The 27,226-nt window shown below is 42.8% G+C and overlaps 2 protein-coding genes across 3 annotated transcripts in view; both read left to right on the top strand.

Moving 5' to 3' along the window:
• Positions 1 to 30: 30 nt before the first annotated feature.
• On the top strand, positions 31 to 5,670 carry sec22bb (SEC22 homolog B, vesicle trafficking protein b). Its single transcript, XM_048977048.1, has 5 exons — positions 31 to 2,858; positions 3,551 to 3,660; positions 3,937 to 4,097; positions 4,459 to 4,605; positions 4,759 to 5,670. The coding sequence occupies exons 1-5, from the start codon at positions 2,784 to 2,786 to the stop codon at positions 4,911 to 4,913; spliced, it is 648 nt and encodes a 215-aa protein (XP_048833005.1). The 5' UTR covers positions 31 to 2,783; the 3' UTR covers positions 4,914 to 5,670.
• Positions 5,671 to 16,178: 10,508 nt separating this feature from the next.
• notch2 (notch receptor 2) overlaps positions 16,179 to 27,226 on the top strand; it is a 35,949-nt gene continuing 24,901 nt past the window's right edge. The window contains exons 1-2 of one of the 2 annotated variants that reach the window (XM_048975803.1): positions 16,179 to 17,085; positions 23,816 to 23,897. In XM_048975803.1, the coding sequence (XP_048831760.1) occupies positions 17,013 to 17,085; positions 23,816 to 23,897 (155 nt within the window). In that variant the 5' untranslated portion in view covers positions 16,179 to 17,012. The remainder of the gene's footprint in view (positions 17,086 to 23,815; positions 23,898 to 27,226) is intronic. The other variant, XM_048975804.1, reaches the window with a different exon arrangement.

Genomic DNA, 27,226 nt, shown 5'->3' with positions numbered 1-27,226 from the left:
AGTTACTGATTTGATTTGGGCATGATTTGTGAACCCCTCTGTTGTGGACATTTTCCATTACCACCTGCATTATCCAATCAGTATGGAGTACAGAGTGCTCAGTGTTCAAATAATTACTTCAATATAATGTCATTAACAATGAAAGCAATACGGGATTTAGTGATAAATTGCAAGTACAAGTAGACAAAATGAGACACTAGTCTTTGGAGAAACTGGCTGCGTTTTCACGTTAAGTAACATACAGGTTATTGAGCAACATATCACACTTGATAATATAGCATGCAGGCGTGCACCTGGTTCTCACGCCCTTAGCACTGGAAATATATCAGCAAAAGGTCAGTTTTATGATGTTGCAGATTGATGCTGAGTGTCATCAACTAAATATTTATTTTATACACTAGTTCTGTGCATTTGATTTTGAACTTGTGTAACGCATATTGCAGGAAAATCTTATGCTGTGACACCATAGTTCTCTTATCTTCACATTCTAACTGCTTTTTGAGAATATTACAGCTTTATCAATATGAAATGGGTTTAAAATATGGATATTTCTGTAGTAATTATAGGATATCACATATTAGACACCTGAACACTGCATTAAACACTGTAACTGCTAGAAGTGAATGTCTTTAAGTTGCTGAACACAGTTATTCAATAACTTTTATGTAACAAAGTACCAAGCATAGTCCAATTATTTTACCTGTTTGATTAGTTGCTATCATGAACCTTTTTTCGGGCTGCGGCAAATACACAACATTCCCTGTACCCTCACGGTTTATACACATCTAAATGGAAGCAGTTATCTATCGTTGTTGGAATATCGATGAAAATCTGAAATGTGTGCAGACATTACGGAGCCTTGTGATCCAAGGATAACAACAGTGCATGTTAGATTGTGTGATGTGCTCTGACATGCTACAAGCTGAAACCACCCTGGTCATGTGACGGAACCTTGCCTGCCAATGAGCGCTAAGTATTGGGGTCAGCGTTGGGGGAGGGGCTGCTTGGGTGTTCCCTGCCACCAGGCTCTACAGAGACTAACATGGGCTTTCTATGCACAAATATATTGGTTAAGTGGCCAAAAATGTGATTTGTACAGAAAGCTTGGAAGTGATGTGATGAGATTTAATTCTGATTCTAGGTTATCAAAACTAGAGGAAAAATGGAAAAAACTATTATTCAGCCTCGGTTTCTCTTCCTCATAGCACTCATGGGTTAGCAGGCAGAACACGTGATGTGATTTCTACATTTCCTGTAGACCCGCCTGAAAACCGAAAGCAGTGCAGGTATCCGACAGCTCTCTGGTCAGATAGTGCAGGGAACAAAATCCATTGTGCTTTGAGTTTCTGGTACTTTAAGGGGAGATTACAATCACTGACTAAACTGAGATCTTGAGATTGAAATGGCAAGCCAAGGACACTGATTCTGCATGCAGATGAGCAGTTTTTTTTTAGCTATCTCTGATTGAAGCTTCTTATAGTAAGCAGGCTAGTCTTTGAGTGAAACTGTCAGCAGATGTTGGAATTGATGTCTCCCTCTGACAGCTCCAAAATAAAAAAAAAAGACCCTTGATCTTTTTCAGAGTAGGCGCAATGAGCACGCTCTGAACTTCATGGGGGCGTGTCTCTTAGTCAGGTGACCAGATGTAATCTGGAGTAATCTGAGAACGGATGAGAAGAATAAGCAGGGATGTGTGTCATTTGACTTTCTTTCATTCTTTTTTTCTTTGTCTTCCCTTCTCCCCGTTTTTGTTATTCTGTATAAATAATGTAGTGATGTATTACCATACACTAATGTAAAGTGCCTTGTGGCGTGTCTGTAGTGAAAGGTGCCATATAAAAATAAATTGAACAGAATTGAGCTGAAGATCACTGTGTGGATGAGCTTGGAACAAATGCCTGTTTGTTAAAAGGAAAAAAAAACGTTATTAGACATTTTCCTTAAACCTAAAAATTTCAGTAGTGATTCACTAATCAAGAGGCATGACAAAATGAAGATGCAGATCATGCTGACAGGAGAATGTATATCAGAGCACAGCTCGGTGCAGATTAATTGTACTTTTTTGCATTTAGGACCAGGATTCCAATGGTTTAAAGTCTTTGAGAAGTGGGATTATAACATTTAGCAGCACTTCACCCACCCTAAACCACAGGTACACCTGCAAGTCACCATGTACACTGAATAACTCCTGCCTTGGACTGTGCCAACTGTATGTTGCTTTGCTTAAATGCATCTGCTAAGTGTAATGCAGCCGCCTAGGGCACCAGCATCTGAGAGGGCACCTCCTTACCAAACCGCCGAAGTAGAAACGGGAGGTAAAGTTTGACGGGGCGCCCCGTTGTGAACCTTGACTTAGGCGATGTGTTAGCTTCAACCGGCACTTAATCGTAGACTGAATATAAGTGAGTCAAATATAACGCGCAAAATGACGGATATAATAGCATGTTTCCTTATTTAAAAAAAAAAGTAGCAGGACGTATTCAGTACACATGGGACACAGAACAACATCAGATACAAGTTTTACTGTCGGTCTGACGTTCGAGTCTGATTACAATTACCGTGTCACTTATTTTTGGCCGGAACCTTTTTTATACGAATCACGTTGTACTTTAAGGGCGGGCGTAATTGAGTGACACACCAGCATCACTTCCGGCCACCTCAGCGTCGGTGTTTTCATTGCGCTGGTAATCTAGGGTACTTGCTGCTGCTGCGAAATCAGGAGGGTCGAGTTTTCTGTAACGAACAGTTTTGTTTTTTGGGATAGTCAGAACAATTGGCTTAAAATGGTTTTGCTGACAATGATCGCTCGGTTGGCCGACGGGCTGCCTCTCGCCGCCTCCATGCAGGAGGATGAACAGGTTAGATGCACTGTTATCGCGAATGAATGTTCAGCTTCAGCGGGTCGTTGAATATCAACAATTAACGAGTCCTGGCTAATAAGATGGAATAACATGGAATTTTAGTAATAGGTGTCAGTTCCAGATATTACATATTCAGTTGTTATATATGTTTCTTGATATGACTCCGAGGAGTGGTTTTCCGGTTGTTAGGAATCTGGCTATTTGTCTTGCACTAGCTGGCGTGAGTCAAAAGTTGTTTTGTAACTTATAAATGAAAAATCGGTAACTCCCTGGCGTGACATGGATAGGCAGCACTGTACTGCACTGTTGTCAGATCAGGTGGTCACCTTCTCTGCACTGGTCAATGATGTATAAGCCACTTATAAAAATGTTACGCATTAACTGATAGAAGCTGCTATGCAAAACTATCGCAAATATAAATGTATAGATATCGTAAATATTTTTACAGTGAAAGTTACCTAGCAACCAAACAACTAAACCTTTTAAAACCCGTGATTTTGAAAACTGACAATGTGCTTCTCTTTCCCCCGCTCTCGTGAAGGGAAGTGAAAAGGTTTGTGACAAATACGGAAAGATGAAAATTGATTCGGTGACGTTTTCTACACTGCCTTGTTCTTGGGAAAAGATATTTTGCTAATAATCTAAAATGATTTTGTTTGAAAAACTGTTGCCGGTGACGCTGGGCTCAGCTGGGCCGGGACCTACAGCAGTACCAGAGCCAGGCCAAGCTGCTGTTTCGCAAACTCAACGAGCAGAGCCCCACACGCTGCACATTAGAGGCCGGCGCCATGGCCTTCCAGTGAGTACCAAACCACTACATGCCCATCACACCCCTTATGTGGTAACCTGTATGTGGTACTATTTATTCGAAATACACCCAATATTCTTTGCATTCTTTCAACAAGGGACATTAAATACATAGGATGAAATGGTTATTGCATTAAAGTTAAAGAACAGCCTAGAATCTGACTATGCCGTCATCTTTTGACTGGCAGTTTATGTTGTATGGTAACGCCATCTCATACCTAAAACGGAATGAACTCTCCAGTTACTAAAGGGCACTATGTCCCCATAGCTACGTGATTGAGAAAGGCGTGTGTTACCTGGTCCTGTGTGAGGCGGGTTTCCCAAAGAAGCTGGCCTTCGCGTACCTGGAGGACCTTCAAGCTGAGTTCCACGAGCAACATGGGAAGAAGGTCCACAGTGTCTCGCGCCCATACTCCTTCATAGAGTTTGGTGAGGGCGATTGCACCTCCTCCTGGTTGGCATGTGCTTTGAGCGCTGCTGGGAAACCGCCATCCAGGCTCACCACTGTACCAGTGTGCAGCTTCCTTACTGCTATCTTGACTTGGTCTTCAGTGATGCAAGGTTTGAGGAGAGAAGTAGGACTTGAGATCTTAGAGGTTCCCAGCTCAGATCTTGGGAAGGCTCTCTGCTTGTACCCTTGAGCAAATTGCTTAATCCAAATACCCCCACATAATAAGCTTATGCAGCCTGTGATTTGTTTGGGATCATTGTCATGATGCTGATACAGAAAATGTTCTGGCGCCAAACCATACTTGCTGCTGAGGGACTCATCTCTTGTGTGTTTTACCAGATACCTACATCCAGAAAACAAAAAAGTCGTACATAGACAGCAGAGCACGTAGGAACCTCGGTAACATCAACACGGAGCTCCAGGACGTGCAGAGGATCATGGTGGCCAACATTGAGGAGGTGCTGCAGAGAGGCGAGGCCTTATCTGGTAAACAGTCCTTGCTCGCAGGCACATGCCCCGTCGTGCGTTTGGTTGTAATCAGCTCTGCACTACTAAGCTAACATTAATCTGCTAAAGTTGTTAGCGTAGCAGGGTGATAATGGCTGCCGTTGTTTTGCCGCCCCCTCCACTGTCCTCCAGCTCTGGACTCCAAGGCCATGAACTTGTCCAGCCTATCTAAGAAGTACCGCAGCGACGCCAAATATTTGAACACTCGCTCCACCTACGCCAAGCTGGCCGCCGGTGGCGTCTTTTTCATCATGCTCATTGTCTACGTGCGTTTCTGGTGGCTCTGAATTAGGGGGGCAGGGGGGGGTTAGGACTTGAGGGGGGGTGAGGGGAAGGCAAAGAAGCGGAATCCAAGGAGGTCTGAAGAACGTCCAGATGGAGGAACAGAACAAAATAAACGAGGCTACGTTACTCCACCAGGATCCATCCTGCTCTTTAGGCCGTCAGGCTGGCCGCCTTCCTATTGGTAGATCGACACAGATCTGTAATTTACTATTAATGTTATTCTTATTGCTGGGTTTAATTGACACTAGCACAACATGTTTGATAATGGCTGATGTGTATGAGTGTGAGAGAGAGGATCTGGTTTAAGTTAAAGAGGATGTGCGTGCGTGGATGTGCTCTTTGTGTCAGTCTCTGTGTTTAAACGCTAACGGGTGCCCGACCTGCCTCAGCGTTTGTGCTGCGTGGCGGAGCTGGGGATGAGGCGGCCATGCACCCATACACCTGTCTCTGTGCTGTCATTTGGTCTCGCTGAAGAGTTCAATGGGAGTTTTGTGTCATGCTAACAGGAGTCGTGTTTACCCCGAGAACAAGGGATACCCTGGATTACGTTTGTCATGTCTGTGTCTGAGCTGACGATCATAAGTGTTACCGGACCGGACTCCCATATGTATAGACTGACAAGCTTAACGGTACATTGTAAAAAGTTTACATATATGTTATGTTTAAAAAAAGGCAAGAAAACATTATTAGCAGTTTGAGGCAAATATGTACATGATTAAATGAAACCTGCAGTTACAAAAATAAAGTTAGCGACTGGTACAGTGTTTTGTTCGCTGGATAATCAAGACGAGTCTTATTATGAATCTAAACGTGTCATTGTTTTGGTATCAAGTCCCACTTACAGTCTCTAGCCAAATCTACGGCTTTGTCACCCAAGATTTGGCGGTGGCCGTTTTCAGTGAGGAACTCCTAGTCAGTGGAGGTCCCCGCATGGTCACTGGAGATGTGAATGTAGCTAACAGTATCGTGTTAACTATAAAGTTAGATCTCAGTCAACAACTATTCCAATCTTTAAATTATTGTTTATCATATTTAATAGCTTGCTATATTTTTCGTACCGTGTTTATGCTGCGCTTTGCAGCTTTACTCTGGAGCAGTGTGTGTGGCCCAGTCCGCCCATTTCATTAGTAGCAGTGTGCTTTCGCCATGGCTGTCAGGCGCAACTATCGGCGGATTCACTTTTTTGCCTAACTAAAGCATTTCTTGCACAGCTAACGTCGACTTTTATAAAGCACTGTAGGTGCGTGTTTAAATTAAAAACACATAAAGAAGCAGTTTTGTATTTAAAAATAATATGTGTGCTAAAAACCATGGTTTCAAAAAACAAGTTTGGGAAACTTAGACGCGTTTAGACGCATTGTAAGGAAGCGCCAAGTGTGAAACAAGCCCTACCGGCACCACTTCATATAATTTTATCATTTTAAATATCCAAGACCGCTATGAAGGTCTGCCCCCCCTAATCTGTACGCTATCCATGCCCCCACTGCGTTCCTGCGATGCGACCAACAGCGGACGCCCCTTTCGTATAACTGCAGCGACCTCTGTCTGTGCCAGCAGGGGGCGATGTGTATCGGGACAACATGCCATGTGCTGTATACTTTTTAGATTGCGGAAGGTTGGACCGAGCTCGCAATTCTGAACTCTCAGGTAAGTATGTGCCTTACAGTGATTAAGAATTAAAACCATTATTTCAGTGAATTATGTAGTTCATGTATAAAATGATGTGAAAACACTCACTGAGTAAAATAATTAACTCGCTGACATACTTGCAGACCTCCAAGGGGCTCAAAGGCAGAAAGCAACAGTTTCAGGCAGGAGGGTGAGTGCTAGGACAAATACGGCAGCATGAGTACAATGGGGAGGGGGGGGGGGTCTGTGCAGACCTGAAATCCCATTACAGGAACACACTCAGGGGTGCTGTAAGGGGGGTTAATATTTCCAAGTCACTTTTTAAGTTAAAAAATTTAAAAGATGATTGGATTGGTTTGGGATGGGGGCCCAAAATCTCTAGCCACCTCCCCTGCTCATGTAGAGTGACCACTGCATGCTAAAGCATAGGGATATACAGCATGCAGATGTTTTTCATTCTTGTTACTTGGTGGTGGGTCTAATTGCAGTTTAATAGTGCAGCCGACAAGACCCCAGAATAACCAACAAAGCAGAGAGCTCCTCGGGACAGGATGATCTCTGGCATTACTTCTACTGGGGCCAAACCACCAATATCCATCCATTCTGATGCCTCCCTTTTTGCTTCAAACTGCAAATCATGTTTCTCTGAGTTTCCTAAATCTCAGCAAAGCTGGCTTAAATTCCTGCAGTGGGTTTTATGGGTATGTATCTGAGGGTGTTCTGGACCAGTGTTTCCAAATCTGGTCCTCAGGGACCCTGAGACGGTACACCTTTTTGCTTCCCCAGCTCTCTGCTGGATGGTCCATGTTTTTGCTCCCTCCCAGCTCCCTGTCAGGTTGGAATACACTGTTCTAAGAGACCCGAGGCAGGTGACAGTGGGGAGAATGCAGTTTAGCACCCACCCATGCATGTGAAAAGCGGAAGCTGGGCTGTAAAAGAGGAAGGTACTACTGCAAGAAAGATCTAACAGTCTATATGTGTCCTTCAGACCTGCCAGACACTATGGAGAAAGACAGCATTAAAAAACAAAAGTCAGAGAAGTGGAAAGTGAGCTGAAGAATGGAGAAAGGAATGCATGGAGGGTGTACTGCTTGCCCCCCCCCCATCCTCCCTGCTCTCTCAGTTACCATGGCAGCAGTGAGAGCATGACAGTCATGTGAAAACGAAGCTGATTGGATTAACATACTTTGTGTGGTAAGGGGTCACTGATACTGTGCACACACACTCAAAATGCACTCATATATTTATATATATAAAAACATACATCATTCATTTTTAATCAGGAATACTGACCGATTTATCTTTAATATTTTTATTGAAGCTGATTTTAGCAGGGGGTGGCATGGTGGTGCAGTGGTTAGCACTGTTGCCTCACACCTCTGGGACCCAGGTTTGAGTCTGCGCCTGGGTCACATGTGTGTGGAGTTTCCTCTGGGTACTCCAGTTTCCCCCCACAGTCCAAAAACATGCTGAGGCTAATTGGAGTTGCTAAATTGCCCATAGGAGTGCATGCATGAGTGAATGGTGTGTGAGTGTGCCCTGCGATGGGCTGGCCCCCCATCCTGGGTTGTTCCCTGCCTCGTGCCCATTGCTTCCAGGATAGGCTCAAGACCCCCCGCGACCCAGTAGGATAAGCGGTTTGGAAAATGAATGGATGGATGGATGGATGATTTTAGCAGACCTGAAACCACCGGTACCGGCATTTTGGCAGAACATGCATCCAAGCACTCTTAGACCCAGGGCGGGTTTAGACGTGAATGAAACTGGGAAACGTAACCCGGCCCAGTGAAGCTGCTGGCCAGTTTAAGTCTGCAAACAAGCAGCAGTGAATGAGAAGAGAGCGAGGAAACGATAAGAAAAGGAAGAGGAAGGGAAGTAATGTGGAGGATAGCGCAGTGTAAAAAGCACAGGAAAGGTATTTAGCCAGTGTGACGTGTGACACCCATACTGAGGTCAAATCGGCCTTCTCTCTCACCAACACACTGCAAAGCCACTTTAACTGAAACAGAGTGTGACATATGGAGACCTTCAATACCATCGACCTACGCCTTACTGCCAGTTTCATAATACCGAGCTCCTCAATATGTGAGGCAGAGAAAACACGAGACATGGCGGCCCTCTCCGTGACACCCGCTGCCGTTCCGTGAGGCTCCTGAGCAGGTCTTTAAAGTCTAAAGGCATTCCACCGTATCTTTAGATGGTGAAGAGATGGCATTTAGAGAAGCAGGTAGCAGGGAGGACAAGGAACTGAAGGGAGGAAGTGACTGTGGCTTTGCTCTTGAGAAGATCTCTGACCGTAAAGCCTTCTGCATATTTAATATAAATGACCAAACGTATACAAACTGTGCAAACATATATGGAATTATATAGAATGCTTCAAACACACTTCAGATTGAGAGTGACGCAACAAATAATATATGAATTTTGATTGGATGGTATGAAACAGGGGTGGCAGGGGGACAAAGTCCTCCACTAACCTCTGACCGACTCTTTGGAGTATAAAGCAGAGTGTGTTAGAGGAGATCGGTGGGAAGCAGGGGCCGGCCCACGTGCTTTACAGCTTGGCTCGTCTAAGCCACAGGGCCCAGACCGTGAGCTCGGTTTGTGTGTCGCTTGTGCCACCATCCCAAATCATTCAGAGGGTGCCCACTCAAGCTGCCCGTTCCCTCTCCGACGCCAAAGCACAGGCTCTTCACAGACGACTACAGCGCATAGCAAGGTGGGGCCCTTGTGAAATCACTCCCAAGCAAGGGAGCAGCTGAAAAGTCTGAGACCCTTGAGAAAACGTCACCTCGGACCCTCCCATGGTAAAATTTGCGAGGTTTGATGTATCTCTTTTAGTGCTTAGGGACTCTAAAAAAAGTGCGCCCCCCCCCCCCCCCCAATCTACCAGGGTATCCAAGCCTCCCCGACGCAAAAAAGAAATTAAGACTTTATGCATTTCCGGAAGAAAAAAAGTTCTTTAAATTTCAGAATTTGCCCTGACTTGTTTCAGCTTTAGGATTCTGCTGGTGGTGGTGGGGGGGGGGGGGGGGTGCATTATTCTGTAGATTTGCAGCTGCCTTTTAGTTAGTAATTGTTAGTGACTAATTTTCATGTGAGACTTCAGGTAAGATGACTTACGGTCCAAACAATGATGACAGTCACAACACTGAGGCGCAAAGTCAATTATAAACCAGCACATTCTGTCACTCTCTAGGTTGAAGACCCTGACAATTGTGTTTACGGGATTAATGATCATCATTTGCAATCCCTCAGTCACTGACTGCCCATCTTTCCTTCCTGACAACCCTCAGCCTGCTTCTGCTACTCTCACGGTCCCCGTCTCCGAAACAGAGGACAGGAGCAGCTGCCTGGCAGGCAGCGCGGGGTCATAAAGGCAGGGACAGAAAGAGGAAGTCGGGGGCAGCATGAGTTATTATCCCGCTGCGTACACACACGGGCTTGGGAACCGCCTGGGAACCGTGTCCTTCTCACAGGGGCCCGTTCAGATTGCAGTTTAGGGACGCCGGCCACACTGGCTCCTCCGTCAGTCACCGTGTACCTTATCTCACGCTATCCAGACACGCACAGTGCGAGTGTATGTGAATTACACCCACAACACGGTAAACAAGCTCGCCCTCCCATGCACACCGATCCTCGCACGGCAGATGCATGCTCTTTTGGGCAAGGCAGAAATCACACAAAAAAAAAAACAGATACACAGATATGGAAATGCGTTAAATACACCGTACTGTCACCTGTCAGCCACGCATGGCTGTCTTTGCGCCTGTAGTAGGGCAGTAATAGCAATAGCATCTTCCAGGCCCTTGAACAGCCCTCAGCTGCGGACAGACCCGCGTCACCGACGGCGCACATTTTCCATGGCGCCCAGGAGCCGCTTGAAACAGAGATACTTTCTGAGCCAGACCGTGTCATCCTATACGACCACAGGCACAGCCGGGAAGACCTCCATGTGGTACCTCTTTAGCAATCGCACTTTCATATTAAAAAATGCCCTCGTGCAAGTCAGGGTTCAAGGAAATCACATGTCGACAGCGACAGATAATACCTGAGACGCAGAAGGGCTATCATGTCTGTAAATCGGCAGCGGTGCAGACGTGCTGCCCCGTGGGCGGCGTGGGCTTAGGGGGTATTAATAGCAGCCCACACAGGTCCTGCTCGGCTCACTCTGGCCCTAGTTCAGAGTGATGAGGCGTGAATACCAGCCATGCCTGTCGTCCAGCAGCTCGTGAATTTATGACACAATAAAGCCCAGCCTGGCCAGACCCCAGACACTCTCTTTACACTCTACTGGATGAAAACACGCACACTCTCACACTCAATTTAACACTCACACTCAGTTTAACACCCACACTCACTCTCACACTAACACTCAGTTTAACACTCACACTCACTTTAACACTCACTCTCACAAGTCCCATCACATGAGCTGCTGTAAAAGACACTGATCATCACTAATTAAGACAAACATTTTAAAGCTCTTCATCATTTTAGCTTCAATTGTCTCCCATCTCCCCAAGCCCCCCATTATACTTACTACAATGATGGATGGGTGATATCAGCAGATTGGTGATATCAGCAGATTGGTGATATCAGCAGATTGGTGATATCAGCAGATTGGTTTACTCTCAGCTCTGTGAAGGCAGTCAGAGAATTTCCTGAACTGTCCAGCACATCAGACCTAAGAAACTTTGTTAACAGGAATCCTACACAGGTTCGTATAAATAATCACATACATATATAAGAACCTTACAAAGTAAGTAATTGATAAAGCACCGTATCAGACATTTTGACCATTCAGGCTTCTATCAAGAAGACAATCTGCTATAATGTACCAAAAGAAATCATTAAAATAACAGAATGGGGCTCAAACGGGATAAGCCACGCATTTTCCCACACTGGAGTATAAATAGCCCAGCGCAGGAGGACAGGGGCAGATAGGGCCAGATCTGCACACCACACACATTCCACCCACCTGCCAACCACCCAGGTCATCTTTCAAGACATATGTCCCTCTCACCCCCAAAATCTCACACCTTCACCTCCCCCCCAATCTTCGTTTCTCTGCATCCCTCCGCCACTCAACACCCCATGTCATGGCGTACTGCTCTCGAAGGTAAGTGCCGCTGGGACCCGCCAGCGAGCCTCTTCTTAGCCCTGACCAGTTCGGCAGGCCGTGACACAGCGCATCAGCCCGCAGGTCACGTCAAACGCAACCATCGGTGCACCTGTGTCTGCTGCCGCACCTCACCAGCTATACCAGCTCACGCCATCCTTCGGCAAGCTGACAAAAAGCTGATCTGTGTGAATCCCATCTGTGTGGCAGACCTTTCTGTCCAAAGCTGGGTCAGCCAGGCCCTGGAACAATTGGTGTTCAGGACCTGGCTCAGGAACCCAACAAGCACAGAGACGTACCTCACAGAGACGTACCTCATAGAGACGTACCTCACAGAGACTTACCTCACAGAGACGTACCTCACAGAGACTTACCTCACAGAGACGTACCTCACAGAGACGTACCTCATAGAGACGTATCTCACAGAGACGTACCTCACAGAGACACGCATTCCCCAACATATAAACAAGCACAGAGATGTACCTCACAGAGGCGTACCTCACAGACATACCACACAGAGCCACGCATTCCTCAACATATAAACAAGCACAGAGATGTACCTCACAGAGATCTATCTATCTATCTATCTATCTATCTATCTATCTATCTATCTATCTATCTATCTACGTATGATCAAAATATTTGGACTTTAGACTATCAGGCATGACAGATCTGCAAATATTTTAATGGCCACAACGATACAGAAATTATGGTGTAGAATATTTACTATTGTAATGTTTGTGTGTTTGTTTGCATCACTTGTACATCACTTTGGACAAAAGCAAGAGCTAAATAATATAAATGTGACATGAATGTATTGCGACCTCCAGCAGTCTGGCAAATTAATTAATTGAAAAAATTGCATATGTGATTTGTGAAGTCGCATCGACTTTCATTCCACAATGTTTCAGTTGTCTGAACAAATATGCTAAAGCTGGGGATGGTGGTGAGGAAGAGAAGAGACAGATGACTGGGATCCCTATATACATTATAAAGTCAGCAAAGGAAACAGTGATGTCTGCATCTCAGCCCTGTTCTCAGATCACACCTATTTTGCCCTTTGTGTACGCTCACACCCTCGCATCCTCACAAGGTTTTTAAAAATGTTAATCTTTGTTTTTCAAATCCCTTAACTTAGGCAATGCCTATGTCTAACAAAGGCCACGTCTGCTATTAAGGAAAATGTACTAGCCCACCCCCCGACAAAAAATATAAGGATTATGAATACATTATACCCATGATTATAATAATGTTAAAAGCGTATAAATGTTGTAACAATGTTATAAATGCATATATCTTGAAATATGATAATATACGAATGTAAATGTTCCACACTCGTCAGCAGGGCTTCCTTACAATGTCTTCACCGGCTTTGGGTATCTGTCTTATTCTCACATTGCTCTTATGTCTTTTCTATCCTACACTGAGTGTATAAATGACCACGGTTTGCATTTCCTACGGTGTAAACTAGTCACAGGGAGATAATCTTCCCTAAATACACCGCATGCTTCCTGTTACCCTTCTCTGATTTCACTCTAAGGGGCATTAGAGAGGTGATGCTTCCGGCAATATCTATGTGTATTTGGGGAGTGTGTTCGCATGGTGGGGGGGGGGGAGAGGAGGGGGGTACTAGGGTGAGAGTTCGGCATCTAAAATGCATTCCCTCAATCTTCAGTCTGTTTGCCCTGTCACCAACATTTAATGGCCACAAAATTACAGTTTCACAGACAGCAAGAGCAAAGGGCATAAGACAAATAGTCAGCAACTGCCTGAGCACTCAGCTGCGCTATAGAAGCTGGCCTGACTCCTCCTCGCTGGGACAAGTCAGTGATTTGGTCTGGGACTTATTCCCACAGTCACGGAATGGGAAGCAGGGAGCAGGTAGCCAGGGCTGAGCCCATCGGTCTTCCTCTTCCCTCTACTAAATATTGTAAATCATTCTTTATCTGCCCCCTGACACTGTGCTCCAGCAGTGTAAATCGTTTTCTGGCTGACAGCTGTGTTTACTCTGATCAATGCTGTCCTGCAAATGTGCTTGGATGCTCCGGAGCCTTCCATTGAGCCAGTCGTCCTCGACCTGCTGTTCTCACACCAGCGGTACACGCACCGCATGCCATAGTTAAACCTTCACACACCAGCGATATGCGTCTCAGTCCGTTGCCACGCACCATCTTCCCCACAGAGGGCTTTGCGAACATCACTTGCTGTACTTTTTATTTATTTGTATATTAAGAACACTGTTCTCATTCCTGACTCACGAAAATTGTGCCAAGCCACTCCTATTCTGAGGAAAATGGCGACAAAAAACATGCCTAAACAGCATGTCACAGTAGTAATTCTTGTTTTTCTCGACATTACCCAACAAATTACCGAACATATCTGGTATTCAGACACAAATGTTACCCTTAACAACCGATGGATATTGATTACTCACTACTCTTGGTTACTCAGGCAATGCCATTAATATACAGCTCAATGAGATATAAACTTTTCTCTTATATTTCTGCAGCTCTTCTAAAACAAATTACTTTGTCATATTTTACAGTTAAATCTACCTTCTTTTAGAAAATGTCCCCCATTTACCCACACAGATGGAGAATTACACAACAAATATGTCATTAAGAGGCACCTCCAATACCAATGTGAATTGAAAACAATCAACATATTTTAGCACTTGGAGACTCGGACGGAGACAGGGAACTTTGGTAAGATGAAGCATGAATAAAGACCAGAGGTGGGCTTGATTGCTGTACAGAATGGAATGTCATATCTACTATAAAATAAAGAGATGGACTGTGGTCTTATCAGGCTGTTAGTCACACTTGTCCTGTTGGCCTTCATGAGGTCATTGACTTGAAGGCTTTTAACCAAAAGCCGATTGTCTCTATCGGGAAAGTGAGACTTTATAAAAATCAACATTCTGGAAGGCTTGTCTCAATCCCCAAACCTGAATGCCTTTCAGTGCCAGCAGTTTGAATTTGTGAGGGCAGTTTATACAAGGAGATTAAAGAATAGGGTGGGTCTGGAAAGATCCTGTATGGATAATACACCGCCCCCCCCTCCACCAATGTATTTTACAATCTGATAAAACAAGGCCCAGTGGCAGTATTCCTAAATGAGAGGGGCTTCACGGCCTGAAGAAAGCGGAGTTTCACAAATGGTGACATTAAATTGAAATTCAACTAAAGTTTAACCGAAATATCATATTCATCATGTTCTGGAAAATTCAAATATATCCACTAATTTTCCAGCTGCTTACCCTGTAGACGGACATGTGGGCCAGGAGTGAATCTGACGACGAGCTGGACACAAGGCAGGGTAAAACCCTCCACAGGAAGAATTAAAATATAGTACAGTATTAGTTTTACATGGAATTCTTATGCTACATTTTCCCAGCTCATCTTATCAAGAACGTCCAGGATTTCCAAGTTCACCGTCCCTTGAGCATGTCAGAAAAAACCAAGAGAAGTTGGAAAAATGAGTGCCAGACCCCCCCCCCCCCCTTTTTCAATGTCAGAACACAAGTAACATTCCTGGTACTCTGAAAAGGAAAGCAAAGAGGTGCCAGTACTGAATACCAGTGAGTACTGGCCCTCTTCAAGCACTGGGTATGAGGCGACAGTATTAGCAAACAGGCCACTGTTTATGGCACTCTATTGTTATTAAAACAATGAAATATTTCAGGTTGTGCCAAATAATCTTAAACCTACCACAGCTTTGAAAATGTAGATATTTATTGTGGGTTAATCTTTTACAACTTATGTTTTTAGAAGATGAATAAATTTTGCAGCACTGAAAAATAAACGATGACAAAACATTCAGCTAAACACTAAACAATCACATTCACATGAAATGTTCGGAAATATGCTGGCTTTATCAGTTGATCAACACAGGTCTGCCTTACTCAGCAGAAGGTCATCAGCTGATCTACTAGTAACACATAACAACTATTTCTAACCAAAACTAGTGAACTCTTTTGGAATTTTATTGGAATTCTCACTAGAGATATCTAGCTTGTAAAGGTGTATACCAGAAAATCTCATTAATTTTGGAGTTATCCCAAAAAGAGCATCAGTAAATATATCAAAAGACTCTTTTTTGACTGGGAAAAACATTTACGTAGTAGTGCAACACCCTTGTGGAAAAAAATGTAGCTGCATAAAAGCAGTTTCTAAGTTTTTATTTTAAAAAGAGGGCATGTACTGTACTATACCAGTAGCTGTAGCAGATCAAATGCTGAGCAATTAAAAATTTCAGATCCTTATCGGTAAGGTGTACTGGTTTCAGCTGGAATTCCTACTTGGGAATAATAGAAAAAACACATATAAAGCCATGTGATTTTAGAAATTAATTTTTAATTCTATGCAGCCCTCCCTCCTTCAGCAATGTGAATGATGCTGCATATAAATTTTTTATATCCAACAGTAAATGCAAAAAAAATAAAAAAATAAATAAATAATCCTCCCTCACGCAGCGTATCACCAACCTTCTTGACATTTCCCTGCTAAGCAGCCTTTACAAAACCTCAGTCCCTATCTTTCATGGCGCAGGATGAAGACCACCAGAGTTTGCGATAGAAAGAATAAAACTTTTATGAAACACATCACCACAAATTAGCGTGTAAAATCTGTGCTCTGTCAACGTGGGGCTTACTAATTTGGAAATACGGTGACTTTGTAAGTTATATTTTTTTAAATAAATCGTTCTTTGGGATAAATGCAAGACAAAAGCAGAGAAGGGAAGAATGGACAATGACAAAAGAACGAAAGAAAAAAAAACATAATCAATGAACGGGTTAAATTTGACTCATACCATCTTTGAGAAATTGAAATTGGGTAAAAAATTCCTCCGCCGTGGCTACGGAGAAAGCGAGGTAGAAGTACTTAGCCTGAAAGTAGATAGTGAATGCAGTTATACGCTTAAAAGTCAGAACTATTTGTAACCCATTTTTAACTAGTTATTTGCATGTAATATATTAGAAAACTGGTATGCGATATTTATGGATAGTCATAATTTAATGAATGATTTTTGCTAGAGTAAACACTCATTGATGGGTCTATCCGTAATTTCCTGCGGAAGAATACATTTTCCTCTCAGTACAGTGATAGGGGAGCGAGGAGAAAAGTTTAGAAACTTAGAGCTCGACTTCACTTTAAAAATCCGCCAAAATTGACGAAAAATGAGTGGGTAGGTCATGGAATAGAACGTTTTAAATTAAAAAATCGGTTTTAAAAAAGAGTTTGCTAAATTTTATTTGGATTTTTATTAGTTCACCTTTCTAGCTAAACTAGACTAGCTAACCTGACGGAGCTCAGCCTGGCGCTGGCGGCTCTATGTGGAAATTAAATAAAACATGGGTAAGCTACCCGGTGTCTCTTCGGGAAAAGTCATCTTCTTCGTCGCTTGCTGGATCCACATTTCAGCGGGTGAGTACGCATCTTAAATGGGGCAAGTTCATCTTTAATTGGGTTAAATGGTTGCAAGTTTACAACTGTACTACATAGTAGCGCCGCGATGTTGTTCCTTGATTATGTTTTGTCAAATAGTGATAAGTAAAGTAAGAAGGAACAAATGATTGTATGTTACTAGGATCTGTTAAAATAAAAATAAATCATCTTTAAGTTCACTTAGGAACGTTTTGTTTAATTGGACTGCTTAATCTCCTTGCCCCATGGCTGACTGGTGGGTAGCTGAGGAATGTGTTTTAAAGAAAGAAATGTATATGGAGAGGCTATAAGGAACATTTCATTGTTGAATTGAACAGTACGCGTGATTTTTATGTAGCTGACTTGCCAGGGAGGGTGTATACAGCGGTTGGAAAATGGGGCTCACTGTCAGTGATCGAATAATTAGGAGGAAATATGCGTTGCTTTTTCGGTTCTGGGAGAATTCGTGCTTTAAGTAAGCGAAGTGAATAAGTTAACGACTCGCTTTGAGATCAACGACTTGGTGTCCAGCAGCAGGAGCGAGTCGCACCGCAGCCCAGATGTTTCCAGAGTCCGGACTCCAAAATGGATCCCGCAGAGCCCACTTTGAATTCCTATACAAAGTATGACTTTGTATCGCTTTTCCAGCGCTCGCTTTGCTCAGAGGAGGGTTACCGGGCAGTATAGGTTATATTCACGCCTATTTCCCTTACTTTTCGATTGTTTTCGCTTTAGCGGACAACGACTGCGAAAAGTTTTCTGGAATCCCCTAGTATTTCCTAATAAATTCGTATGTTTAAATGAATAGCGATGGGATTTTTTTTTCCCATTTCTAAAAACCCACCTCTGTGCCCGTACCTGTCTGGGTAAGAAGAGGGGAACCGAGTCAAAATATCACGTGTTGAACAGTTTTTTTTTGGATATATTAACGTGAGGGCGTATTTTCAACAACCGAGAGTAAAATGTTGAGGGAAAAAAATGCAGGAGGTGGGTGTTGCGATCCGCTCCACACCTTTGGCGCATTAAATAGCGCTTTCCGAAGCAGAGCCGTGTAACGAAGGGAGGGAAGACAAAACTGCTGTAGGCAGAAGAAGAAGGTGCTGGAATGCTGCTGTTTTTTTAACATTACACCCACTGACCTGCTCCCTCTCTCACTCATCCAGAAGGCTGCATTAAAGCACTTCACGGGAGACGGCTCGTTACACTGTAAAAGCAATGAACTTGTGGCTCCTCTGAATCAAACTCGGTCTTGATAGGAGGTTTTTTCGTTACAAGACAGAGGCTCTGACAGTCTTGCGTGGGACGCTGGATCCGTCTATTTACTCGGCACAGGCGCTCACGCTTCCAGGGCGCCGTTCCTCCAGCACATTGCTGCTGATGCGTGGTGTGAAATATGATTTATCCTCGACAAGCCAAGGAACTGGCTGGGAGAGACAATAGCTTTTTTTATTGCCCCGCCTACATCCTTGCATTGCTGAACATTGTCCCGTCCCACTGGCACTGGTGGGTTCGGTGTTCGAACGAACCCGTACAAAAATAGTTTCACATACATTGACAATCTCTTATTGTTTTGCTGCCTCCCGCCTAAAAAATGGCATGTTGGTGCGCAAAGAGACGCGTCCAAACGACCACATTATTGGATGCTCTGGGGATGCTAATGCTGTGGTCCAGTTTGGGATCAAATCCATTTTTATTACAGCTTGCACAATCCCGTGTAAGAGATGATTGCATCGCTGTTCAAAACCCAATATCCTACACACTGGGGACTGATAAAGCTCTTAACTGGGTTTTAGGAAACCATAGTCATTATCCCAGCAGACTGTCTCGCGTTTCGTGATCCACCTTACTATTGTAGTTGTATTATTAAAATATCCGAATCTATTATGACTTAATCCCCTTGAGGTAACACAGTATTGCTCAACAGGAGTCTTTATTAGTAAGCTGCATCGAAATTACTACTGTGCTGTAAATTTGATGGGAGCTTTGTGCAGACTAACCAAACTGGTTAGCCAATGAGATTAATGAACAAGAATTTGTGGGGAACGATGTACATAATTTTTAGGTTGGTTTGAATGACCGTTGAGACAATTATATAATTGCTGAATGTGAATAAAACAATTTTTAATATTGTGTCAGCTGTATGCGACCTGGCAGTACTGACTGTTATACGCCTGTGCATTTTCTCTGGTTGCACTGGATACAAATGAAATAAAAAATCACTACCCTAAGCTGGTTTATCTGGTGTAGTGTTTAGGGAGGAAAGGAATATTTCAGGGTTATTGTGCAATTTAGGGAATTTAATGTAGAATTACAGGCTGCGTCAGAACAGGATTCTTTTTTTCGCTGACCTTTTGAGATCCCTGGTTTGTGGTGTTGGTTGTTTGTGCTCCCTGGTGCATGTTGTTTCACAGCAGCCTTTTTTTCCTATTGAGATTGTATTTGTCTGATTGTGAGGATGGATTGATCGATCGGTCGTCAGAGCAATGGTTAACGCGTACGCATTCACCGCGGAATTGCTGGACTCAGGGGGACTGAACGAGTAACTTTGGAAAGGAAGAGAGAGAATAGGAAAGAGGGGGAACAGTGGAAGAGAGCGTGGCATAAGAGATGCACCACATGAGCTGAGGGTTTCTAGATTGCAGCCACTTTCATGCTGTCACTGTGCTGTAGGCCAGTTTAGAGCATTAACAGAGAATTAAGACGTTTAGCATTCCTGTTATAGCAGAAGTAGAATAATCCTATGATCCCCCCCCTCCCAAAAAAAAAAAATCTGGGCTGGGGTTCTTTATTTCTCCAGGGAACTGGTTAGATAGGGTTGTTGGGTTTCCAAATTTCATAAAATTTTATGTAGAAGTTTGCGTTGCTGTTCATTGCCGTCAATGAGCAACACCATAGAAATAATATTTTTTTATTGAACAGAAGAGCCTGCTCGTGTCCTTAAAGCAGCCATTTAGCTGAGCAATACACAGCGCTGAACAGCTGGGAATGAAGCAATTCTAGGAAACTGAGTTGCTTCCTGAGTGCGTATGAACAACTTCCTGTCCAGTTCATTATGGACTGTCTCCAGTTCTGTGAGGCTCCCTCTGGCTTTTTGATTTTTTTTTTCCCCCCCGGATGCCTTCTAATTTCCCGTCTTTTTTTTGCACCCTTTCAGTCTTCCCTCTTATTTAATCTTTCTTTGAAAATGGTACATATCAGCCCTGCTTGGCAGCCGGTCAGCAGTGCGCACCACATATGGGACACACCCTGAGGCGTTCACCATCGCTGCGCTGGCACACACCATTCCTCACATCTGCATGGCGCTGTCATGGTTAGTTCCCCCCCGGTGGTGAGTGGGCCTCCGCCAGCTGAGGTTCCTGATCATGCCCTGAGCATTTTCTGTCTCTGTGTCGCGTTAACGCCTCGCAGCTTCACACTCCCATCGGCAGCCGTCGGAGGCTGTCCCCGTGCCAGACGAGAAATATGATTTGTCCAGCTTTTTTTTTTTTTCCCCTCTTCGCCCTCCCTCTCTCTGTTCTCTCACTCTCCATTCCTTCTCTCATTTGGCTATCACACTGACTTAATGCAACTAGGAAAAGGGAAGGAAGCACCTGGAATGAAGGGGCAATGTGAAGGAGGGGAGTGCTGGATTTGATTTAGTGCACTGAACAATTGCTGTCCTTTTTTCGTAAACCTTCCGTCTGTTTTTCCCCTTCTCTCACTTAAGTACCTTACCAGACGCTGATCAGAAAGCATTACTTATCCTATTGCATCACAGCTAGCCTGTTTCTTTGTAAAGGATGATAAAATTCTTGAAACTTGTGTAAAGGATGCAAATAAAGTGCGGTTTGATTATAATGTGAACAGTAAGCATGGGACTAAAAGATCTATTTTTAATCTATTTTTTGGCTAATAATGTTATTGAGTGTTTGGTACAACTATTTGGGTTTGTTTGACAGATCAGTGTAATTAACAAGTCAGTCTGTTCTGGAGATCGTTTTGCTCTCTAGGAAAGAGCGGTGACCTTCATTGTCTCGATTAGGCTGTAACCAGTCATTGCTTTTGAGAGATTCTGAATGTAAATTGGTTAATTAATGTCAGTCTGCTGGGCATGTTGTGTGGAAAATTCTTTGTGGAAGAATGGCTGTGTGTGTGAGTCTGTGGGCCTTGTCAGACCACTGAAAAGAGGATTTTTCTTCCCCTCTCTTCCCTCATTCATCTCTGTTCATGAAGACCGTAAAACGGCACCAGCTGATGTAGTGTTAGGCTTTAATGGTTTCACAGTTACACACACAGTCAAATTTTTCGATGCTAGAAAAAAAATGCTCAGGAAAATAAAGACCAGCATTTGTTTTGGCATGAATCTTCACACGTAACTAAATAATTACTTTCTAAATTTAAAAATACATTTTAGAAATTGAAAAAAAGCACACTAATCAGAATTGTTGCTGTCTGTAGAAGCATCCTACAACAAAGTTATGTCACAGTGAGACACAATGTACTGGCTTGTTTAATAGATCATTTCGTGTTGGCATGATGATGTAATGAACTCTTCCATGCTGCGCCTTTGAGTACTTGCATGTTACTTATCGACGTGTTATATGATCATTGGAGTTGGTGTGTGTATGTGTAGGTCACAGAGTGGCAAACCTAAGCCTCTGTATTACAGCAGCGCTTGAGGAAGTAAGATGAACATAACCAGCACTTCCTGTGCTGCACAGTGTATCATGCGTGTATCATAGCTGTAGCAGAGTCACCTGACTTATTGTCATGCTCCCTCAAAGAACGGCCTTCGTCTTGTCCGGAACGGCTTTCAAGATGAGATTGAGTAACATATTTTTGATTTGGTTCTCAACGCATTAATAATTTTTTTTACGTATGATTATCTTTGCATTATCTGTGCATATATCTATAATGGTGTGACTGCATACCCACCAGCAAAAGCTAGCTGTTCTGCATCGGGAAGTGTTTGCGAGAAGGACTGTCGTGTCTGTTGTTCTATGGTTTCACTTTTACTGCGTTGGTTTCGGATGGTAAGGGGTAAGCAAGAGGTCACGGCCTTTCTGATGTGTAGATCTTTGCAAGGTCCTTTTATCCTTCTAGTTGATAAATTGATGGACGGCACACTGCACACATGAAGTGTGTGATCTAACCAGTTAAATAAGTGCATAAAATTGGTATCAGGATTCTCCAGTTCATGCACAGTTTAGGTGCGTGTTTATGAAGATGTTTGTTCACAGTAGCTTGTGTTTTTGAAGTGTTTCTCACTATGAACCTTTTCAGCAGTGCTTCTCAGACAAATAGCTGTAATACAAAGATTGCCATAGATAGTTTATTAGGTACTTTTATTCTTGTCTGCTGTATGAACTTGGACAATTAACACTTTGGTGCTGTGAAATCAGTGAATCAGTCTTGATTTTTTAATGTATTTCTTACTGCTTTAAGTTTTAATAACTTGTATAATTAACAGCTCTTTCATAATGAGCAGATAATCTCTACTAACAAAGATAATCCAAACACTAGTGCTAATTAGTTACTGTATTTTTCTCAATTTTACTTTGTGTTGCATTACAGAGGATGGATTGTATTTAGATAATCTGGCAAATTTGGTGCAGAGAATGGTAAATATTTATGCCAGTTGTCAAAAATTTGGTCAAAAGACCCATGTATTGCAGTGTTATTTTAACCGTTCAGCCAAAATGTTTTGCAACAGCATTGAATGTAACTTGGCAAATTAGCTATTGCGATAGTTGGACCTTAGTTTACATAAACTGTCAGCACAGCTTGACTGCTAATATGAAACAGATAAGTAACTCTGAGAAAGTTTGTGGGCCTGGCTGAGGTGCCCAGCCTAAATGTGTAGAAGCAGTGTTCAAATGGAATATATAAAAGTGGAACAAAATATCCCATTTTCCTGTATCTGCTGTAAGAGGAATCTAAGGTACTTCAGATTAGGGATGGGCCGATCCACATTTTTTTTCAATTCTGATCTGATTCCAGTACACTGCTCCCAATATAGATTCTGATACAAGAGCTCTTTTTGCTGTAATTTTTTAATAGAATATGTAATTTGTTATTTTTAAACTCGCAAATGGATGAAAAAATGTATGTTAGGCTATTAGAGGCACACATAACATACTGTTCCACCACATTTGTAGATCTTGTTTTAAGCGTTTTTGAGGCATTTGCAGCTCTATTTGAATATCTTGCAAGCGAGGTCACGCAGGTGGCGAATGCTTAAAATGCCCCACTATGTTTCTCCCACTGGCAACAGCATCACTTACACTTCCCTGCGATAGCAGCCCCTCATGTATCACAAGCTGTAGCGAGTGCGGGAAACAGCCCAAGCCACTGCGCTCACTTCCACCGAGTGGCAAAAAGGCCGCGTGGCAGCATTAGCATTCAGCTTGAGTGCCTCAAAATACATCTAAAACAGGAAACGGCTGTCGTCCGACTTGATTTTAAAAATTGATTTTACAACGAAATAGCAGCTGTCTTTTTAGAGTGGCAAAATCTAAATAAGTAAGTATTTGTTGTGGATTGGTCACGTATGGCCAATAGCCAGTCTGTCTAATCGTTCGAGATCGGCACCAATACCGTTTGGATCGATTCATCTCTATTTCAGACACTGTGATGTGGAATTCCTGAACACTTTGACTCCAAAGGGGTTTATGTAAACTTGCTGAATGGGAATATCGGTAATCAGTCACCTTCCTTTTTTTATTAAATGTGTTGCCCTTTTGTTTCACAGCTCTGCAGTGTTTAGATTCCATCGAGCCCTGTGTGAACAACGCAACCTGCATCGTCTTTAACAATGGCACTGGATACTGCAGGTGAGCATCTTTGTGTGTGAGGACTTTGCTGGTCCCCCTCTTAGAAAAGCAGCAGCGTGACAGGATGTGGATGTCCGTCTTGTCATTTCCTAGATTAGAGCTGTGTTTGTCTGTCTGTGTTGCATTGTGGTCAGTGTGTGACAGTGGCAGCTTTCTGCTTCCTGTCTCCCTGAGACATCAACATATTCTGTGAGAAGGATGTGTGATTGTGTTTAAAAAACACATAGAAATTAATGACAGTTTTTCGTGAAGTAATAAGAATTTTGGATTTTTGCTTTCGAATGAACTGTCATTTACCTTTCATAATCTTTTAAGGTGTTATAACCATTGCAGCTGCCTCAGCCCCTGCACTCTTGAGATTTGTCTAGATAATGATGTGCTAAAGTTGTTAAATAACTGTGTTCTTTTATCAGTTAGAGTATACATCTAATTTCATCTGATATTTTGGCTAAATGTTAGAGCTGCAGTGGTACATGTAGCAGTCACATACAGTTCAGTACATCATGTTCGATTAAGTACACACAACGAAACCATTGAATGGGTGGAACCTAAATTTACAAGTAGATGTTGCACTAATGCTGGTTACAGTCAGTCGTAGTCGGTGATTTGGGAACATTGTAGTTTCCCAATAAAATACAGAAGCACTGGAGAGAAAATAGGTAAGACTAAGACCGTCTGTCATTATACTGTATTTGGATATGTTGCTGAAAACGCATCCAACGTGTCAAATCACTTGAAATGATATCATTCAGATGTTTGTACGAACAGAGTAACAAGCAAATTAGTCTCCCTGTGGCATTTAAAGATGTTTTTTTCCGGGATATTGTGACTGGGTTAAAAAAAATATATATATATATTCTGCAGATATGGAACCATACTCAGTAGTAGAAAACATGCTATTTAGTACATTATGATTGTTATGATATTATGTTTTTGTGTGTTTATTTTACATAGTTATATTGACAATGCGCAAGCAAGCATCTCTTAAGTTTTGTCATTCACATGTCGACAGACATATTGCCTTTGAATTGCAACATTCCCTAGTTCTGTTTGCAGTTTTAATAATAAGTCATTTCAGGGCAAATTTGGTTTTCCTTGCTGTACTGATGTTGTGCTGAACTTTGAACCTAAAACCGAGGATTCCGCCAAACTGTGAGTTTTGTGTACCGTTGCGCGCCTATTAAATATACACTGTCTAAATCTTGAACGTGTGATCTTAGCCTAAGCTTACTTAACTGCATAGCCTTGCTACCGTTTGGCACTAGCTAAGCAAGAATGTCCAGAAAGGTCACACTGCAAACCGGCCCATGAGTTATTCCTCTTAATTATAGTTGCATCTGTATTGCAGTGACCAAGCAATAGCAGGCACGGTGATTCCCATTACATGGTTTGTTGCCCTTAGCTAGGGCCCCAAATAAGTTGGATTGCCCTTGGCCTCGCCCCTCCTCAGAGACGGGGCTGTTGATGATAAAATCTGTCGCAGGCTGTGTGTAATTTGGTGGCCTTTTGCACTGGCATTGCATGCTTTTTTTGTCCAAAAAAAAAAATTTGTAATCCAGATAAAAGGTAATAGTGATAAGATTAAGGTGTCATAAGAAAAAAACCAGTATGTAATATTTTGGACAGGCTCAACTTAGAGTCTAACATGGCAGACATCTTTTTACATGCTCGGCAAGTGGCTCTCTGCATTTGTGCTGTGATGTGTTTCAAAGATTTGTTTGTAGTTTGTAGGTTTTGATCTGTGTATGTGCTCAGTTTTACTTTTCACGCTTAGCAGAAACACACATGGGCAGATCAGAGGGAAAGAAAGTCTGCAGAGAAATGGACGCTGCTCAGGTTTCAGATTTTATAACCGAAAAGCTATAAATTTAAACCCACCTGACCCTTGCGAACCAAGCAAACAACATCTTAAAGTAAAGTGGAAGGGGGTCAAGGAAAAAGCACATTGATCTGCAGCACTGGGGAGCCAAGCATTGTTTCAGATCATGGTATCTTTGCAAAATCCATTAATATTTTTTTTTCCTTTTTAACAGAAAATTCATGCTTTTTAAAACAAAAACTTTGGCACAATATTTTATATCATCTAGCAGAATTTTGAAAGGGCAAATATGTCAGATTTTAACTTAACGCAGTAGTTATTATTCATACCCAGTGAATATGAATGACAAGCAGTTTTTTTTTAACTGATAAAGTGCAGTGTTGCTGGCACTTTAATTCCAGTGCCCATACCAGTGTGAGGGAAATTCTCTTACACTGCGTTTTGAAATGCAGGCTCCTGGAAACTAGTGTGACTTCTGAAGAGGAATTAATGAAAATAATGTTCCAAATCTTGGCTGATGAGATCCGGACTATTACAGGAACGAGAGCTGGTGACTGACTGCCTTTTGTTCCACCAGGGAACCATGGGGGGGAATGAAAAGGCAGGTGGTATAATTAGGAAAAGGAGGGACAAAAGAGCTGCAAGTTCTTAGGAGTAAAGGGAGGAGGTGAAGGAGAAGGGACTTGGATGCAGTTTTAGTACACAGTCTTACCAGCACATTTTCAATTCTGTGAAACTGCATTTTTAAAATGGATGGCGGTTTCTAAAATATCTTCTCATCAGTGGTTTTCCTTAAGCATTTGCTTTCTTGTTTTTTGAGCAGCACTTTGGCGGTTTATAGTAAGTGCTGAATTTGTGGTAGTTAGCCAGGCGAGTCCGTGTCTCAGCACATAGCTTCTTGAGTAGTGACTTTTGAAAGTAGGCATTGTCAGATGCTTAAATGAGGCTTTCAGCATGCTAAAGGCGTGCGGCGAAAAATAAACAGCGGAATCTCCCAAGACCGTGGCCATTATCTTGCAGACTCCTGCTCTAATTTTAACATTCCTCAGAGTCACTGAGTTAATGATGATGGTGTGTTTTCGTGTTGACAAGCTGTGTGGTGCTAATGCTATTGAGTAACTCCTTTTATTCAGTGTGAGTCTGAATAGGGGCTGAAGAGTTACAGATTAAAGAAACGCGTATTTTTTAAGGGAAACTTTGGCAAAGGCACCATAGCATTGTGTGTTTTTCAGATAAGACCCTAATGTTAGTGCCACCATTGCCTAGGTGAATTTGGAATAGTCTTTCCCCACTGAGAGTAATTCTAAACAAAGCTTATCTGGAATACTGTCAAAGTGGGGTGTGTGTTAAGTTGTCAGACCGGTGAAACCGCACGTCCCAGGGAGGGGTGTGTGAAAGCATCCGTGTCGTCGAGTCTTATTAAAGAGCTGTCTGCAATGCGTCCATCTTTGTGAGTGTCTCAAGTGTGTCTTCACGCGGGTTCTGTTGACACACTTAATAGTTTAAGACT

Source organism: Brienomyrus brachyistius, chromosome 15 (genome assembly GCF_023856365.1).
Source record: "Brienomyrus brachyistius isolate T26 chromosome 15, BBRACH_0.4, whole genome shotgun sequence".
Classification (NCBI taxonomy): domain Eukaryota; kingdom Metazoa; phylum Chordata; class Actinopteri; order Osteoglossiformes; family Mormyridae; genus Brienomyrus; species Brienomyrus brachyistius.
This window is presented reverse-complemented; position numbering and strand designations above follow the sequence as displayed.